Below are 18,678 nucleotides of genomic sequence, written 5' to 3' on the forward strand. Positions count from 1 at the left end.
CAATGTCCAAAGCTTCCGTATTCTGCCTCCACCTCCTTTGCAGTTCGAGGTCCCAGCCCGGCTGGAGACCGACCCGGCAGTTTTGTTCAGAAGTAGCAACTTATTTTTATCAAAGATGGAATGCAGACGCAGTTGTTTCTAATGCCTCTTCATGGCAACCAGGACTCTTGTTCCAAGCATTCCTGAATCATCTTCTCTTAAAAAACACTTGGCTTTCTTGCCTGTCCCTTTCTCCACGCAAAAATTGGGGGCAGAGCAGTACTAGCGTCACAGAATTTAAAAAAAAAAGGTTCTGGAAATTCAAAGCACTTTATTAATGTGTCTATTTTTTTTTCTTCAAAATCTTCTGAATGTTTATTTTTGAGAGAGAGACAGAGAGAGAGACAGAGCATGAGCGGGGGGAGGGGCAGAGAGAGGGAGACACAGAATCCGAAGCAGGCTCCAGGACTGAGCTGTCGGCACAGCCAGACATGGGGCTCCAACCCATGAACCAAGAGATCATGAGTCAAAGTCAGACACCCAACCCGCTGAGCCACCCAGGTGCCCCTAATCACTTTAAATCCAGGCTTTGGTGGTTGGTGATCACAACTCCATAAACCCCACCCCAGATTTCCCATGGACCGCAGCACTGTGGTGTGGTAAAGGCCTCTGAGCCGGCTTCTGGCCCCCACTCTGGTCATACGTTGCTGTAGGCCCTTAAGCCAGTCCCATGCCCTCTCTGGGCTTAGGTACAGACTTGTAAGTGGAGATTGTCTAGATCAGTTTCCTCCGCCTTTCAGGGTCAGGAGAAGCTTTGAAATTTTGCTGAAAGCTATGGACCCTCCCCTGAGGAAGAAATCATGCACTCATTCATTGATCCATTCATTCAAAAAAGTATATATTAAGCTACTGCCAAAGGTGCATGTAGGCTTCATTCGGAATTCCATTTCGGGCATTATTTTAGGTTCAGCGTAGGGGGTTCTTCTTAAGGTAAGAAATCCTGGTTGTGAATTTTGCCGTGATGGGCATATATGGACGCTTATCTAGTAGAAGGACCACACAATAATGATTCTAGTAAAGGATCATGAAACTGCCCGTCAGGCAGATGCCAGAACACGCAGGCAGCGAGGCAGTCATCAGGCAGGTGATCCCTGGCTTCCCTCCCGCCCCTCCCCACCGGGCACGCGCGCCGGCAAACACGCGTGCACCGCCGCACAATCGGCGGGGAATGTGCTGTTTCTGGGACGCAGACCGCAGGGAGCTGGCTGCAGCTCCAGAGAGACAACAAACATCTCTTCTATCCTGGGCTTTATTTTTCTCACGGTCTCTGAAAAGCCTGCGATCAGGTGATATGTGTGGGACTGTTCCCTGTACAGGTGCGGAGCAGGTACTGAGGGGAGGAGAAATCCGCCCCGTGTGTACTTACTCAAGGCTCTTTCAATAGCTCTCCCAGGATAGCTCTTGGCAGGGCAGCTACCTCGGCTCTGGCAGGCTGCAGGGAATCCGAGTGTGAGAAAGTCAGTCAAGCGGAGGAAAACGAAGGGGGGGGGGGGGGAGAAGCTTCAAGTCCTCAGGCAAAATACCTTTTTTCCTCTCTCACTCTCTGTGTTTTCTGTAGCTTTAAACCAAACCCACAAACCAGGCTGCTACCTAGGGACAAAGGGGAGTCTCACTGGAGGCGCAGTTATTTGTTTTATGGTTTAGAGCAAACAGGTGATGTAGTAAGACAGAAAATCACCCTTCGTGGGCCAGAAAGGGGAAGGGGGATAAACAGAGCGGCCCCTGGTTGTATTTATCCGACATGATACAGTGGGAAAGATTCCTTGTGTTTTGCTGGTCTCACAGTGGGATCAAAGCAGTGACCTCTGTTGATGAACAGGGTTCAATTTTCCCTTTGCTTTGGGGAGGGGGGGGTGGTTGGAGAGGAGGACTGAAATATAAAGGCTGTTCTATCTAAGAGGAGGCTTCCAATTCCAAAAGTCTTTTCTTGAGTTTAGGAGCTTAGGTCCCCATTTGAGAAGGGCTGGAAAGAGTGTCATCTTGGCCCTATTTTCCCTGCCCCAAATCAGGATACTGAAAAATAACATGTAAGTACATTTGCAAAGAAACTTTCTTCTTGAATCATGAGGGTGGAGGGCCAGAGATTTCATGGGTTGGGTTTTTTTGTTTGTTTGGCCCAGAGACAAATTCATGGCAAATTTCTGGTTGCTTGACTGACCCCTCTGTCTCTCAAAAAATGTGAGTGTGTGTGTGTGTGTGTGTGTGTGTGTTTAAGTTATTTGCTCATCCTACCAGTCTAAGCACTCCTAAAGTGGCAATGAAAGAGTTGCTGATTAACTATTTAACCCATGAGGCTGCTTCAGGCCCTGCAGTGAGACCTTAACTTGACTATATTCAACATTCTCCACGCACCTTCAGGGTGCCAAATCCAGAGGAGAGGACAGTCGGGGACAAAAAAGACTCTTAGGCTAGAAGGGACAGGGGGTGGTTTACCCAGCTAGTTAATGAGGGCCCAATGTCAATGTCATAGCAGCACTTGGTGGAGGAAGTCACTGGCTCTCACAGATTTGGGGGGAACCTGGAAAGGGTTAACATGCTTCCCTGGGAAGGGTTTAGTTCCTTGGAAGAATCTGGGTCAGAGTATTTATGCAGTTTTTAAAAGTCAGATGCTGAGTAGAGCATTTTAAGGAGCCTGCGAAGTCTGCATGGCAGAAAGGAGGGGAACTTCACAGGCTCCTCACCTTTCACCAAGAGCACTGCAAATACCCGGGAAAACTCCACTTTTTTTCCAAAGCAACAGACAATTTTCTGTCATCACCACCTTTCCATCTGCTTAAAATAAGAAAGGAAAGTCCTGTCCCATTGGGCCAGGTTGCAGGTCAACAAAGGAGACATTGTTCACCCGTTTCTTCAGAACATGATAGGGCACAGCCCACTCTGCAGTGTGGCAAGAAAACACACAAAAATCCCAGAGAGTCGCCTGAGGGGCAAGAGTGAGTAAACCAAGCCTGCAATGAGGTAAAGGCTTGGCTGCAGACTTGAGGGTTGTCCTGGAAGATGGAAATGAGGCTTGGAAGATAGATTCAGTCAGAGTCACAATGACTCTTTAGTTGGACTCCAGGTCGTGGGGGAACATTGCGCGAAAGGGTAGGCAGGTTTCTGCTGAACCTGGATCACTGGACAGTGTACAGTCAACGCCCAGGTGAGCTGGTTCTAGGCAGGTGCTTCCAGGTGAGTGTCAGTCTACACCTGTCACTTAGGAACCTCCTTACCAGCCTGAACCTCCTCACTGGGCTCTCTGCCTCTAATCCACTCTCCACACTTTTCCTAGAGCCATCATCCTAAAGGAGAATCTTGATGTCCCTTCTCCATTCAAGAGCGTTTCATAGCTGTCCAATGTCTAAAGATAAGGCTAAAGTCCTCTAGCAAGATATTTAAGGGTCTTGTGACTTGGCCTCAAGCCTCCTCCTTCAGTTCCTTCTTTTAATCCTGCCTGTCAGACACCCTGGACTCCAGACCATGATGCCCAAATGAGGACTTCATGTTCCAGAGTGTAGGCCTTTCATGCCATGGGTACTTCCATCCTCCCCAGCCCCATGACTCACATTTCCAGTGCCCCAATCCTCCCTGTTTTCCAAGATACAAAGCACAGGCCATTTCCTCCAGGAAGCTTTCCAGGATGCCCCCAACTTATTAATAATTTAACTATCCTAAACCTCCACAGCATTTTACTTCTGTTGAGACACATAAATGTCTCTCTCGAACCTACCAGAGAAAGAGCCTGGGAAACAGAGGTCAGCTGCACCTAATGAGTATCTCCAGGCGGCAGACTTCCTGACGGTAATAAACATTTTGTTCATCCCTGTATCCCCGGGTTGGCCAGCAACACTGTTGCCCATATAGGTGTGGTTTAGTGTTTCCTTCAGGGTCTGCTCTCTCAGGCCATCATCTAAGCCCGAAGAGAAAGGAATATAAGAGGCACGCCTGGCCATCAATCAGAAAATCAGGGTCCGTCTGCCTCCAGTTGACTGTAAACTCCTTGCAGACTGCCACTGTGTCTCTCATCCTGGTAATCCCAGGGTTTAACACGGTGTCTGGCACAGAGCGCGCGCCACAGAATGAAAGAACTGAGAGGGGCTCGCCCAAGGTCACCCCGAGTCAGGAACCGCTGATTCTCATCCGGACGAGATCTGGTGGAACCGTTTACACCATTATCTCAGTGGGGAGCTCGGAGGAAGGAAGGAATGAAGTGTCTGAGAAATGTGTGCCAGGCCCCTGGCGGCCTCCAAGCCTGCAGAAGGGCTGGGAGGGCGGGGAGAGCGCGACATCAAACAAGATGCTGGGCTCCCGGGCTGCCCCGAGCTTCCCGAGCAGCGCGCCGAGCTCCCGGGCGGCGGGAAGGGTGGAGGGGGTAGGGGCGCGGGGGCCCGCGCCCCGCGCGGGCGGGCGGGCGGGACGGCGGGAGGCGGCAGTGGCGGCGGCCGGCCGGGGCAGTGCGCGTCGCCCGCCCCGCGCGGCAAATCCCCCAGGGAGGCCGCCGCCAGAGCCCTGGCGCTCCCGGCCCGGCGCCCGCCACGTGGCACCCGGCGGCGGCGGCGGCGGCTCCTCCCGGCGCGCGGCCCGGCCAGCCGGCAGCACGCAGCCGCCCGCGCCGCCCGCCTCCTCCCGGCCGCCCGCCGGCGGCCTCCCGGGCGCAGCGAGGGGGAGCTGCCCGGCCGCCCTGGACCCAGGGAAGGGGCGGGCGGCGCGAAGCCGCTTTAACCGCAGCCGCCGAGCGGAGGCAGGAGGCTGACCCGGCCGCTTCCTAAGTGCGGTCAGGCATCTCGTGACCGCGGCGGGCGCCGGGGGCCCCGCGGGGGAAGGGAGGGAGGGCCGGGGCAAGGAGCAAACAAGAATGCCCCCACTCCTCCCCCGGGCTGTTGCTAGCGAGGCCTTCGGCGGAGTTAAAACCCCAAGCCCGAAATCAGGGGTGGAGTGGGGGGTTGGAATAATTCCCCACTATCCACCCCGGGGCGTGCGCTCCCCGCCCGGAAGGGCTGACCTTGGCCGGGGAAAGGCGGGGGGCGGTGGTAAGCGCCGGGGCTCGGCTCCCAGCCCGCCGCCCCCTCGGATTCCTGGCGCGGCGGGGGCCGGAGGAGGGGGCCCCGGACACACACACACACCCCACACGCAGCGCGCGCCAATGAGCCCCGGCCAGGCGCAGGGGGCGGGGTTTTCCCAGGCTCGAGCACAGCAGCTGCTATTTACCTTCTTGGCTTCTCCCGGGGACCGAGAACCAGCCCCCGCGCTCCGCCGCCCGCCGCCGCCCCCCGCCTCCCTGCCCCCGGGGCGCGCGCACACACACTCACACACGCACGCACACACACATCCTCCCGGCCCGGCCGCAGCCGCGGCGGCAATAAAACATCCTGGCACGTGCTCCGGCTCCAGGCGCGCCCTCGCCGGCCGGCTGATGTCAAACTGCATCTCGGCTGGTGTAGCTCTTAAAGGGCCCGCGCGCGCCGGGTGGCGAGGCTGCCCCGGCCGCCCGCGGGCGAGGAGGAGGGGAGAAGCTGCCGCCCGGCCCGCCACCTCAACGTGCTGAGAGTCTGTGGGTGGAAAGGAAAAGGGTGGCGAGGGCGCGCGCGCGTCCCTGAGGCCTTGCCATCAAAGCCCCCTTGTTCATCTTTCATTTGAAATTCCATTTCCTTTCTGCCCAGTTGGAAATTATTCTGATTGTTTCCTGGGGAAGCGCGGGATCCAAGGCCCCAACTGCAGAAGAGGAATGAGGGGCGGGGGTGGGGTGGGGGATTAAAAAAAGAACACCTTGCTCTGAAAAATCGCCAAGTGTAAGGTAGGCATTTTTTTCCTTATTCTGCATGCGAAAGGTTTTTTTTTTTTTTGTGGGGTGTTTTTTTTTTTTTGCCCTTTTTCTGCATGATCGATTTTCATTATCTTCCTTACCCCAATGTATAGAGTCTGAGCGGGAAATCACTTAGATGTATCGGTAACTCACGCCCTTGCACAGTTCTCTTCTTTTATCCCTGTCCTTCTAAAGCTTTTTTTAGAATATATTTCAAATGAACTTCTTATTAGTATCAAAGCAGCTCTATTACACACGTGAAAGGAAATAAAGAGCAAAGACGCTGGCCCCAAAAGAAATAAACTAGACTGGAGCAAAACCTGCGGAAAAATCCCCTGTAAAGCAAAGCCCAGCAGGGAGAATAGCAAAGGGTTAAAATCCTTTTGATTGACGTTGTAGCCTCCGGTGCCCCGGGCTCAGGCGCGCGCCATTGGCCGCCAGGCACAAGGCCTGGCGGCCAATGGGGGGGCGCGGTCCACGAGCGGTGCCGCGTGTCTCCTCCTCCCATTGGCTGAAAGTTACTGTGGGAAAGAAAGTTTGGGAAGTTTCACACGAGCCGTTCGCGTGCAGTCCCAGATATATATAGAGGCCGCCAGGGCCTGGGGATCACACAGGATCCGGAGCTGGTGCAGATAACAGTGGAATCCCCCGTCTACCTCTCTCCTTGGTCCTGGAATAGCGCTACCGGTCACCAAGTAGCCATAAGATATTATAATAAACCCTCAGCACTTGCTCAGTAGTTTTGTGAAAGTCTCCAGTGAAAGGGACATAAACAAAACAATTTTTTGTGTGAAGGACTCCAAAAATAAAATTCTCTAGGGATTAAAAAAAAAAAAAAAGCAACAGAAAATGCCAGCAGATATAATGGAGAAAAATTCCTCGTCCCCGGTGGCTGCTACCCCAGCCAGTGTCAACACGACACCGGATAAACCAAAGACAGCATCTGAGCACAGAAAGGTAAGGGCAGTACCACTATCTCTCTGCAGCCCTAAGAAATTAAGTCGGGGTTGGGGGGCTCCTTTCTTCCTTTAAACTCCGGGGTGAAATGGCAGATCCCATGGGAACTCAGGGCTCTATTTTTATTTCTTTCCAGTCATCCAAGCCTATCATGGAGAAAAGACGACGAGCAAGAATAAATGAAAGTCTGAGCCAGCTGAAAACACTGATTTTGGATGCTCTTAAGAAAGATGTAAGTGGGCAATGCTGCTTTTTTTTTTTTTTTTAAATTAAAACAAAATACTGTTTCTTAGATACTCAACGTGAAACCCCCTCGCTGACGGGATCGTCCTCGCTGGCACTGCATTCCCTGAGGCGGGAGGGCCGGGCCCCTCCCGGGTCTAGGGATGTCGGCGCCGCGGCCGGGGGGCGGAGGGGGGGGGTGTGTGGGAAGGAACCACAGCACACCGAGGCGGCTGGCGGGGCTCTCACTTCACTGCCTTGCCTCTTCTGTGCAGAGCTCGCGACATTCCAAGCTGGAGAAGGCGGACATTCTGGAAATGACAGTGAAGCACCTCCGGAACCTGCAGCGGGCGCAGATGACGGGTGAGGGCGGCTTGCCGCGAGTCCCCCTCTGCGGGCGTCCCTTTCGCCCCGCGGTGATTTCTTCCAGACTTCCGCCCGTGGTTGTGAGAGGCATTCAGCTACATTTTACTGCCTTGGCTCACTCTTGCGTTCCCACGGTCTGGGGCTTATTTATAGCCACAACTCCAAGTTGTTACTGTTCCGGAAAGGGAGGGAGGGAGGTTGTAGCGGCGAGGGTGGCGGGCGGCTTGGCAGTGAGGGAAGCTGGTGCCGACGAAAAGACTCAGAACCGTGGCGGGTCTGGGGGTCATCTGGTTTAGCACTCCCCGCTTTCCTATTACAGAAGGGGAAATGAGGCCCGGTTGGCGGGGCCGGGGTGGGGGGGAGGTGGTGGTGGAGGGCATTGCCCAAGGTCACATCGCGCGCACGGAGGATAGGGGGAAGATGTGAGGCTGTATGGGTTAAAATGGAGCGACCAGGAATGGAGAGGCACCGCCTCGGTTTCGGTCGCCAAGCTGGTGTGGAGAGGTGGACGATTTTTCTAAACAACCTCCCTCTAGCCGGGGGCAGTTCCGCGGGCGGGTGGTCAGGGAGGAGCACCGCGGGGACCTCCCAGGGCGGAGGCGGTGGCCTCGGGGCCAGGGCCATTGGGTGACCCGTCTGTCTCCTTCTGGCCCGCAGCCGCGCTAAGCACAGACCCGAGCGTGCTGGGGAAGTACCGCGCCGGCTTCAGCGAGTGCATGAACGAGGTGACCCGCTTCCTGTCCACGTGCGAGGGCGTTAACACTGAGGTGCGCACCCGGTTGCTCGGCCACCTGGCCAACTGCATGACCCAGATCAACGCCATGACCTACCCCGGGCAGCCGCACCCCGCCTTGCAGGCGCCGCCGCCGCCCCCGCCGGGACCCGGCGGTCCGCAGCACGCGCCGTTCGCGCCGCCACCGCCGCTCGTGCCCATCCCCGGGGGCGCGGCGCCCCCTCCCGGCGGCGCGCCCTGCAAGCTGGGCAGCCCGGCCGGAGAGGCGGCTAAGGTGTTCGGCGGCTTCCAGGTGGTGCCGGCTCCGGACGGCCAGTTTGCCTTCCTCATCCCCAACGGGGCCTTCGCTCACAGCGGCCCCGTCATCCCAGTCTACACCAGCAGCAGTGGGACCTCCGTGGGCCCGAACGCAGTGTCGCCTTCCAGCGGCCCCTCGCTCACGGCAGACTCCATGTGGAGGCCGTGGCGGAACTGAGGGGCTCAGGTCACCCCTCCACCTAAACTCCCAACCCACCTCTCTTCCCTCGGGATACACAACAGGAACTTGGACACTGGGAGAGAAGAGGACTTTTGTGATTAAGTGGTTACTTTGGTTTTTTTTAATTTCTAAAAAGTTACTTTTTTGTAGAGAGCTGTATTAAGTGACTGACCATGCACTATATTTGTATATATTTTATATGTTCATATTGGATTGCGCCTTTGTATTATAAAAGTTCAGATGACATTTCGTTTTTTACACGAGATTTCTTTTTTATGTGATGCCAAAGATGTTTGAAAATGCTCTTAAAATATCTTCCTTTTGGGAAGTTTATTTGAGAAAATATAATAAAAGAAAAAAGCGTGAAGGCTTTTATGTCTTAGAACTGATTATTTCAGAATATGTGTAAAAAAAAAAGGTTCTTGGCAGAATTTGGATTACACGCAACCTGAGAATTCAGTCATTGGCCCTTTTGTTTTTAAAAGAACATTTTTAACAATCCATCAAGCCTTTACCAACCCTCCACGAACTAAATTCCACTAAATTTGCAAGAACTCCTCTATTATGGCTACTCTAATCAATTTGTGGTCAATCTCCTCAAGGATTTCAGAATTTTTTTAGTTGCAGTTCAGTCCCGGTTCTCACACTAGCTCCTCTGAAGAAGAAAGAACCAGACTGAAGTCATGAAGTTAATCAGTCGAGTAATGTGTGCCCCCAGCACCTTGAGAGAGACCCCTGCAGCACTACTATCCTGGGAAACGCATGGACACCCAATGTAAATGGATGCAGCCTCAGCCTTCTAGTGTTGGAGCCTGTTTAATTAGGCAATACTTAGGTGCAGCTACACATTCCCTTGTACCAGCCTCTAAAAGTTTGAAATGCCTCTCTGCACCCTCTTCAAGCAAGCTGAGAAGGTCAACAGATTCCTTCTGCCAAGGGACAGCTAGTTAGACTCCCAAGTGGAGCCCGAGTCCAGATGATTAACACCAGACATATGTTTTTGATAAGTTTCTGCGCTTGGCTCTAATAGAGAAAGCATGTGGAGGCCGCTCTGGCAGGCACACAGGCCATCTTCCCTTTAATACAAACAGCAAGCGACCCCTTCGCTTGGTCATGCCCCATTTCCAGGCAAGATGTGGGCTCCAGATAGAAGCAAAAGGGTTGTCTCGGGTTTCAGCTCACATAACCCTCCTTAACAAGTCCTAACTCAAAGCGGACAGCTTTAAACTGTGCCAGGATCTGCAGGGAATTTCTTCCAAATCCCATCACAAAGGCTTGTCAGATTTTGTCAGATTTGGCCAGGTGTTTGACTGCATCCAGGTGTTGGGGAAATGAAAACCACGAGCCCTGCGAGACCAGACACATCAGCCGCGCTGTGGGTCTGGCGGGCGCGCCCTCCTCCCCCACTGCCGGCCAGTCCTCCCGGCCCGGCCCCTCCCGCCGGCCTCCCCTCATGCCCCTTCTTTCAGAACTGCTTCTGGGAGGAGAAGGATGAGGCGGGAGAAATCAATCTTTGAAGCCTTCCTAACAAAGATAAAGCCAACGATTTTCTGTCTTGTTTCAAAAGCTTTACCTCTCCCCCGCCTTGCTCTGGCCTTTCCCACAGGCCAGTGTGGAGAGCCGCTCTATCACAGGAATGATCTAGCAGACAGCAGTTTTCCACCCAAATACCTTCGATCCAGCTTCGGACCCACAGGGAAAGTTTTCAAAGATAGTTCGTAAAATTTGGCTCCTACTTGCCTTCTTATGTGAAAGGTATCCGACACCCACCCCCCAGAATATACACACATACACACACTCCTCTTTACCATACCATTTTCCCATGATTTCCCTCTTGTTTAAACACAAACATAGTAACAATTATTAAGACACTCAACACAAGCCTAAATGCTTCATTTGGCAAATCTCTCCGGCCCCACTAGAAGTCCTTAACTGCCCTGACATAAATAATGGAGACATCAGGGTCTCATTTTTACAAAAATACATTTATATTCTTTAAAAAGTCACACACACACACACACACACACACACACACACACACGTGCAATCTCTACACCAACTTAAAACTAAACCTGTCTTTCCCTGTGCTGAAGGGGAACGACTGAAATAAATGAATTTTTACTAATATCAAAAATGCAAAGATCTTGGAGGTGGGAATTAACAAATTTAAGGAAAAGCAGTAAACGATTGTTCATTTGATAATTTGATAGTCTTGTTTCCCGGATTTGGGGAACTCAGATGAGGCATTTGTTCCTGTACAATATGGGCAGAAGGGGGACACCCAGGCCTCTATGGGAATTTCAGGCTCCTCTTGCAGCTACACAACTAAATTGACTGTGTCACTTTGGATGAGTCATTTCCCTTATCTGGGACATTTCCAAGTCCAGTGAGTGGGTTTATTTCCAAGACCTTGTGCCCTCCCGCACCCAGGTTGTTTCTGGAGTAAGTCGTTTGGGGATTAGGGAGAATGAAGCTTCAAAGACGATCGCAATCTTGCTCACCCCCCACCGTCCAACCCGGATCCCTGGGGCCTGGCCTAGTTTACGGCCTGAGACACACCCAGCAGCCCCTCTCTGCCGCCCCGGGCAGTGCCGATGGCTCCCGGAGATAAGGCCCAGCTCCAAGCTCCACGTCCGGATGCGGGCCGCCGGCCTCCGCCGCAGTGCGATTATCGTCTCAATGGAGACCCTCCAGGGTCCCGGCCCCCCGCGGTCTCTGGCAGCATCCGGAGCGGGAGAGGCGCTGAACTGGAAGGGGGAGCTCTCCCGGTCAAGACGCGAGCCTTCTCTAGTGAATAAACGCGACTCCGAGGCGCGCCCCCTTCTCGCGCCCCATTTCACCCCCCACGTGTTTCTGGAGCGGGGACCCAGGGGTTAAACTGGACCCCCTCATCGTCACCACCGTCCCGGGAAACCTGTCATTAAAGTCAATTAACTTTTCCCACACCCCTTGGCCGGTAACAACCCGCTGCTAGCTTCCTCCTCGGCTCCTAAGTGCAACCAGATGGGCCGCCGAGCTGCCCCCGCCGCGCGCCCGCCGGGGCGGCCCGGGGGTTCCAGGGAGGCCGCCGGGGCCCGCGGCCCGGGCGGGAGCAGGCCAGGGCGGCCACGCCGGGCCAGCCCCGGCGGCCCTGCGGCCAAGGTGGTTTGCTTAGCAGGCCTGGCTGCTTTCTGGCAGGAAATGAATAGCTCCCAGATGAGCTCAGGCAACCTGAGAGGTCGTGAGAACGGCGCGAACCCCCGCCTGTGCAGCCGGCAACCTGCCAGGCCGCGGGGGGAGCGGGCGGCGGCGGCGGCGGCGGGAGGCCGGGAGGCCCGGCGGGCGGGCGGGCGCGCGGGCGGGCGGCGGCAGGGGGAGAGGGAGGAGGGAGCCGCTGACACACGAGCCCGCGCCCGCTCCCGCTGACAGGCAGGCAGCCGCCCGCGCCCGGCCGCCTCCCCCGCTTCCCCCGCCCCAGGCCCCAGCGCCTCCCAAGCAGCAGGCCTTAGCCGCAGAAATGCGGCCGCCCGGCCCCGCCAGGGCCTGGGGGTGGGGCGGCCTGCCAGTGTTTTTCCAGTTCCCCCGGTAGCTCCGGGCCGCATTTAGAAGCCGGGGAAACTGGGCCGAGGCCAGTGTCAGGGCACCAGAGGCCCTCGCGGCCTGCCGAGCACTGCCAAGCGTCAGGCCAAGCCAGGGCAGGAGTGGGCAGGGAGGGGGGGAGGGGGGCGGAAGGGGGAAGGGCATCTCAGCCCACACCGGCGTCTCAAAAAAGAAGGAGCCACCAGACAGGGACTCTAGACTCTTAAAAAAAAAAAAAAAATCTCATTTCTAAAAACCCTGAGCACCTACTAAGTGTCTAGCAGGCCCGAGGCAAGCGCTACAAAGATGGGACTAATCCCCACACAGCCCCTGCCCTCCGAGAGCTCTGGTTTAGCTAGGAAGATAGACAAACATTCAAGTGACTCATCCCGGGGATGATGAGGTAAGTGCCAAAAATGAACTTTAAACAAAGGGCACCTAAGAACAGAGAGATTAATTCTGATTTGAGAGGAAACCAGGTAAGTTTTTCAGGGAGTTGGCACTTGAAGCAGAGAGGTGAAAGATGAGCTCAACGGGAAGAAAAAGGAGGAATAGGAAGGTGAAAGAAAAGGCAGAGATAGGTAAATATTTAGGTCCAGTTTGGGGAAATTTCAGGAAGGATGCCATGGTTGTCCTATTTCAATTTGCAAATATATAAATTGGCTTAGAGGAAAAAAAAAAAAAAAAAAAAAAAGAGGACCAAGCTGTCTGCTTTAGTCCTTGGTTTATTGCAGAATAGCCTGGGGGTTAAATGCACATGATCTGGCTTCAGATTGCTTAGGTTGTAAGTCCAAGGCAGATTAACTTCTCTGAGCGTCCTCTGTAACAGGGGGCTCATGGGGTAGTATTTCATAGGGTGGTGAGGATAAAGTATAAATGCATGTAAAGCATTGAGAATGGTGCTTGGCACTGAGGCCTCCGTGCACGTCAGCTAGTAAGATTCCTGAGCAACCATAGTGAGGCAAGGGTGTTCGCCAAACTAGCAAGCCAAGCCTGGACTTTGCCCAGTGATTTCAGGGACTGCTTTTAATTACACCAGGCCCCAGGTGAAAGGACCACTGCCTCTTCCTTAGTTTCCGAATTTCATGTACTCATTCAATAATTACTGAGCCAGGCACTATGGGAATAAAGGGAGAAGAAAGGCGTGATCTCTGCAGTTATAAAGCTCTCAGTCTGGTAGGCGAGACAAACCAGTAAAAAAAAAATGAATAATAATAATAATAATTGCTCTGTGTTAAGTGCCATCAAAGTGGGGTAGTATGCACTGGTGGTACAAAAGAAGGGTACATGTCTTAGCAGGTACATTGTTGGTCCTCCAAATTAGAATTAATCTGTGAATTTTTGTGACCACAGACATTGCCGGCACAGTAGATAACTATCAAATTCCACCTAAGAAAAGTGATTGTCAAATGGTTAATTTCAAGATTAATCATTTTATGATACTAATATCTTCTGAATGAGCACAATCACCTTGATGTGGTCAAGGAACTGGTTCCAAAGTGGCCCTTACCCGTGAAATGCTGAGCATGTCCCCTTGAGTCTTTGGGCTTCGGTTTCCCCCCTGATAAGGTGAGAAGGTTAGACCGGAAGTCTCTAATATCCTTCTCAACTCCCTGGTCTGTGCTTCTCTTTCCTCAGCATTTTGACACACGCTCTGTGGCTGTAAGAACCTTTATCAGGCATATTTCAAAACTTTTGACCAAGGCGTGGGACGATTTTATAACCAAGTATTTTCATCTGCAGTTAAAGACATGGAAGCAAACTCAAATAGACGCGCATTGTATTTCCACTGTTGTAAGCAAGTGGGCCACACGTTAGTTTCTGGAGACCGGCCATGGGATCGAGAGTCGCATTCACTGCGTGGCACATCAGAGGAAGACTGCATCTGACAGGATTTGCTCACATACCTGCTCCTAAGACCCCATCCTTTACTGTAATATCTTGTCATCTTCCTGGGAAAACAGAGTAACAAGAATTAAAAATACCACCACATTCCCTCTTGATCCTAAAAACTCGCTTCCCATCCTTCTCACTTGCCCATTTCTTTTCTGGGGGAAAAAAAAAAGAAGAATGTGATCTGTTGTTTATCAGGACTCCTTCCATTTAGGAAACATAGTTCCCTAACTGGCTAGAATTTTTCCACTAGTACATTTACTGAATTAAATAAACTTACTGAATTAGTCTCGTTAAACAAGAATGTCAGTCTGAATTAGTGAAAAGTCTGAATTTTAAATATCCAATAGGGAGAGCAGTAAACTTTGCAAATCCTTGTAGTGAGTCTGAATTCATAGTTTACAAAAGCACTTGCTCTCCTAAAACTAATGCATTAAAGTCATTTAAAGAATGTATTCTCCAAACAGGTTAAACATGAATCTTGCAAAATTATACTATAGTTGAGCCTTGAACAACTCAGGCTTGAACTGAGCAGATCCACTTATATGTGGATTTTTTTTTTTAATAAATACAGTAGAGTACTATAAATGTATTTTGTTTCTTATGATTTTCTTAATAGCATTTTTTTTCTCTACTTTACCATAGGAATACAGTATATAATACACATAACAAACAAATATGTGTTAAGCAATGGTTTATGTTATGACTAAGGCTTCTGGTCAACACTAGGCTATTAGTATTAATAGTTAAGCTTCCAGAAGGCAAAAGTTATATGCAGATTTTAGAATGGGGGGGGGGGGTGCTACCACTCCTGCATTGTTCAAGGGTAAACTATATAAATCTTTCTTTATAGTAAGAAAAAGAGCTAGGATTGCAACCCAAGTAAGTACTTGTAGCCTAAATTAATAATAAGGCTTTACTGTAGCTACTCTATGTCTGGATATGCTTCCAGTCATAATTTGCCTTTAGTCAAGCAGAGATCAATGCATTTTCCCCTTTAAAATTGCAAGTATCACTTAATGACAGCAATGTTATTTACGGAATACTATTTGTAACTTACTATTTTATTATTCACAAAGGTGATCTGATTTCATGTTAATTTTCCTTGTTTAGTCACCCAGGTGAGACATGACATTGGTAAGTCCTGCTTACAGAAAACTCCAGCCTAGTGAAAAACTCCTGGGGTCCACAAATGCCAGCATCCAAATTGTTATGTTTCCTCCTACATAGTTTCTCTTCTCTCAGCTTTTCCCCCTTAGCTATAAAATCTATCCTTATGGCATCAAAATGTGTAACAGGAATACGATTCCTTAACAGGGGCAGGGGAGGGCAAAGACAATGTCAAATTAGTTTCAGAAGCAACTGCCACGTATGACATTGAGGAGTAAAAGTTAAATGGAAAAGTGCTGAAGGCATTTCTTCGTTTTAGTGAATGCCAACAGATAGACGGGCTCAGGGATGGGATACAAAATGTAAAGGAAGGCTTCCCACATACCAGATTTGTGAAGAAGAAATACTCTTCAACACTCAAAGTTATTCTTTCCTGTGTTCTGTTCCATAATTAGGGCCCCTATGATTATTTTTATACAAATAAAGTCTTGCAGAATCAAACAGCTATTTCCCTTAAAATTCTACATAAGAAAGTAATTGTGGAATTGGCCATAATGCCTTGCAGAGGACAACAAGCCTCTAAAAAAACTCTGAAACTAGGGGCACCTGGGTGCCTCAGTTGATTAAGCGGCCGACTCCTGGTTTTAGCTGGGCTCATGATCTCATGGTTCGTGAGATCGGGCCCTGCATCCAGCCCCATGCGGAGCTCTGAGCTAAGATCACGGAGCCTGCTTGGGATTTTCTCTCTCTCTCTCTCTCTCTCTCTCTCTCTCTCTCTCAAAATAAATAAATAAACATAAAAAAATACTGAAGTCTCATTTGTGATATCTTTGTTTTCTTGTTTGGGGTAGGGGTAGGGGCAAGATGGGTTGCTCAGGTTGGAGGGGCAGTATGATAACATGGTCCTCTAGAGAACTCTGAAACTACTTTAGTGTGATGTCTTTGAGATTTCATGGTAAGTTCAAAACAGAAGGTATCCACACAAAGAAGAGATGTTTTGAAACAGTTCAATGCCGGGAGCCTTTCAAAAACGCTAACAAAGTTTTCTTGCCACAGGACTCCCTTATCAAAGACCTAAGGCCATAGCCATATTTACACATGCACATTGGTTTAAAAAGAGAAGTTGGATTTCAAAACAATCCATTTGATAGCCATCCAATCTAGCAATCACTTTCTAACCCGATGGTGGGCTGAATTCAACTTACTTTTTAAAAGCCAGCTTTTTATGTTTAGCACACAGCCTCTGGCGTGGCTCCAGACCCCAGCTTTGTGCTTTCCCTGCTTTGCTGGGACCCCCCCTCCCACCCCCACCCCAGCCTCTCCACTGTACTCCCTGGAAATCTGTTCTGTTTGCAGTAAATGCCCCTCTACCTGCAGTCTGGGTGTGAACCCGCTCGTTGCCTGGTTCTGCCTTTCTTTTGAGCCTGGTGGATTAATGATTCTTCATTTTCCCCACCCAGGGTGCCTGGGCAGGAGGGGGGGTTGGTGAGGAGTGTGCACTCCTGGGCTGGGAAGCGGGGTCCCCAAAGTCAGGGTTTGTACCTGGGCGGGGAGCATGAATGATCCCATGGGCTGTGAGTGAGGACACGATCTCTGACTCCCTAGACCCTTGGCAAACCACATTTCCTCCTTCGGGTAGAAGTCTGTCCTTGGTGGCATCCAGCTCTCTTTAATCTCCGTTCCTCCTCCTCTCTACTGACTTCTTCCCTCAAGCTTGCCTTCACCTGGCTGGTCCTCCCTCCTTTCTCAGGGACCGGCTCTGATGCTTCCCTCCCCCCTTCGTGGAAGATGATGGTCCACAAAACTATCTGCTTTTATTCCTGACTTTTTTTTTTTTTTTAATATCATGCTTGGTACACTATGGCAACTCTTTCTATTTATTTATTTTTGATTTTTTTTTAATGTTTATTTTTGAGAGGGGGGTGGGGGGGAGAGGGAGGGAGACAGAGGATCTGAACTGGCTCTGTGCTGACAGTGGAGAATCCCTTGTGGTTCTCCAGCTCGGGAACTGTGGGATCATGACCTGAGCCAAAGTCGGACACTTAACCTTAACCGACTGAGACACCCAGGTGCCCCTTACTCCTGACTTTCAACCTCCCTTGCCCTTTTTACTTTTTTTTTCCTCAGCGTACCAGCACATTTATTTTTCCACAGTTAGAGCCAACTTCAAGCTTAAACCTCTCTCCACCTGCCACTTCTCTCTCCCTTCTCACCACGGACCCCCGAAACCTCCCTCATGGTCTCAGCTGTCTTGCTCCTCTCAGGGCCACCTTTCTCAGCCAGACTTTTGTGTCCCCCTCTCCACAGAATGCTCCAGCGGGGGCAACTCAGTGAACATTTCTGTCTTTTCCTCTGTCCAACAGTTTGTGAGGTTTTGACTGGGTACAGACTCCATCCATCCTTGAAACTCCCTCCTTTCTTAGCTCCTGGGGCACCTCTTCCTCCTGACTTCTTCCAACCCGTCTGGCAACTTCTCAGCACCCATCATTGTATTCTTTCCTTCCACCTGCCCCATGAAGGTCACGGGCCCTGACAATTCTATCCATGTCCTGCTTCTCTTGTGGCTCAGCCACCCATGGCAGTGATTAGCATCTGCATGAAAACCATCAGATCTGCTGTCTCCGATCCAGATTTCTTTCCTGAGCTCCAAACCATCGACCCCACTGCCTACTGGACGTCTCCACATGGAAGTCAGTATGTCTCAAACCCTGTGCCTGGGAGATGCCCAACCCTGTCTCCCCAGGCTCAATGTGACTTCCACCGTCCCACCCGCCTATCTCCTCCCTGAGCATCAGGGGTCACCAGGAACTTCCCCTCAGGCCTCCCTGTCTTGGGAATTTCAACCCCCATTGTCAACGCTTTTGTGCAGGAGTTAGGGGGCTTTTGCTTTCCCCTCGTCCAGACTGATCTCCTTGCCCTCAGTCACACCCGCCTCCAACCCATCAGCCATACCCCGTCATACAGCCAAGCAACCACATCTCTGTGAGAAAACTTCCAAAGGCTTCCTATTGCCTCCACAACTGAGAAACTTGTGTGATTTGCTCCCAGGCAACTCACCTGCCTGAGTCTCTCTAGGAAAGCTGCATCCTGCCCACGCACCACTCGCATGCGAATCAGCTTTAGTGCCTCAAGCTCTCCATGCTCTCTCTGCCTTCTATCCCTTCACACACACTGTCCTGTGCTGGGAGTGTCCCACCTCCACTTCTCCATCTAGGGACCTCCTACCCCATGTGTCCTGCAAGACTTTGCTCAATTCACCTGCTTCTAGAAGGTCATCCAGATGCCTCTAGTTCCTGGCCCTGACCCCTCTGGCGCTGTCCTGGGGCCTCTCACACAGCACTGATGATACTGGATTATAGTGTCTGTTTCTCTGTCTCCCCAGCCCAGACTGGACACATTTTGGAGGCAGAAACAACATATATTTCTGTACTCCCAGCCTGTGGCACAGTGCCTACCATACGGAAGACATCCAGAAAGCTATATGCTAGCATAGTAAGACGCAGGATATGAATACAAATAAAAACCAACGTTTGAACAATA

General features: G+C 51.4%; 1 protein-coding gene across 1 annotated transcript; it reads left to right on the forward strand.

Moving 5' to 3' along the window:
• Window positions 1-6,411: 6,411 nt before the first annotated feature.
• Window positions 6,412-8,948, forward strand: HES1 (hes family bHLH transcription factor 1). Its single transcript, XM_030330125.1, has 4 exons — window positions 6,412-6,778; window positions 6,915-7,010; window positions 7,276-7,363; window positions 8,024-8,948. Exons 1-4 carry the CDS (start codon window positions 6,671-6,673, stop codon window positions 8,572-8,574), a joined length of 843 nt encoding a protein of 280 aa, XP_030185985.1. The 5' UTR covers window positions 6,412-6,670; the 3' UTR covers window positions 8,575-8,948.
• The last annotated feature ends 9,730 nt before the right edge of the window (window positions 8,949-18,678 follow it).

This window comes from Lynx canadensis, chromosome C2 (assembly GCF_007474595.2).
Source record: "Lynx canadensis isolate LIC74 chromosome C2, mLynCan4.pri.v2, whole genome shotgun sequence".
Lineage (NCBI taxonomy): Eukaryota > Metazoa > Chordata > Mammalia > Carnivora > Felidae > Lynx > Lynx canadensis.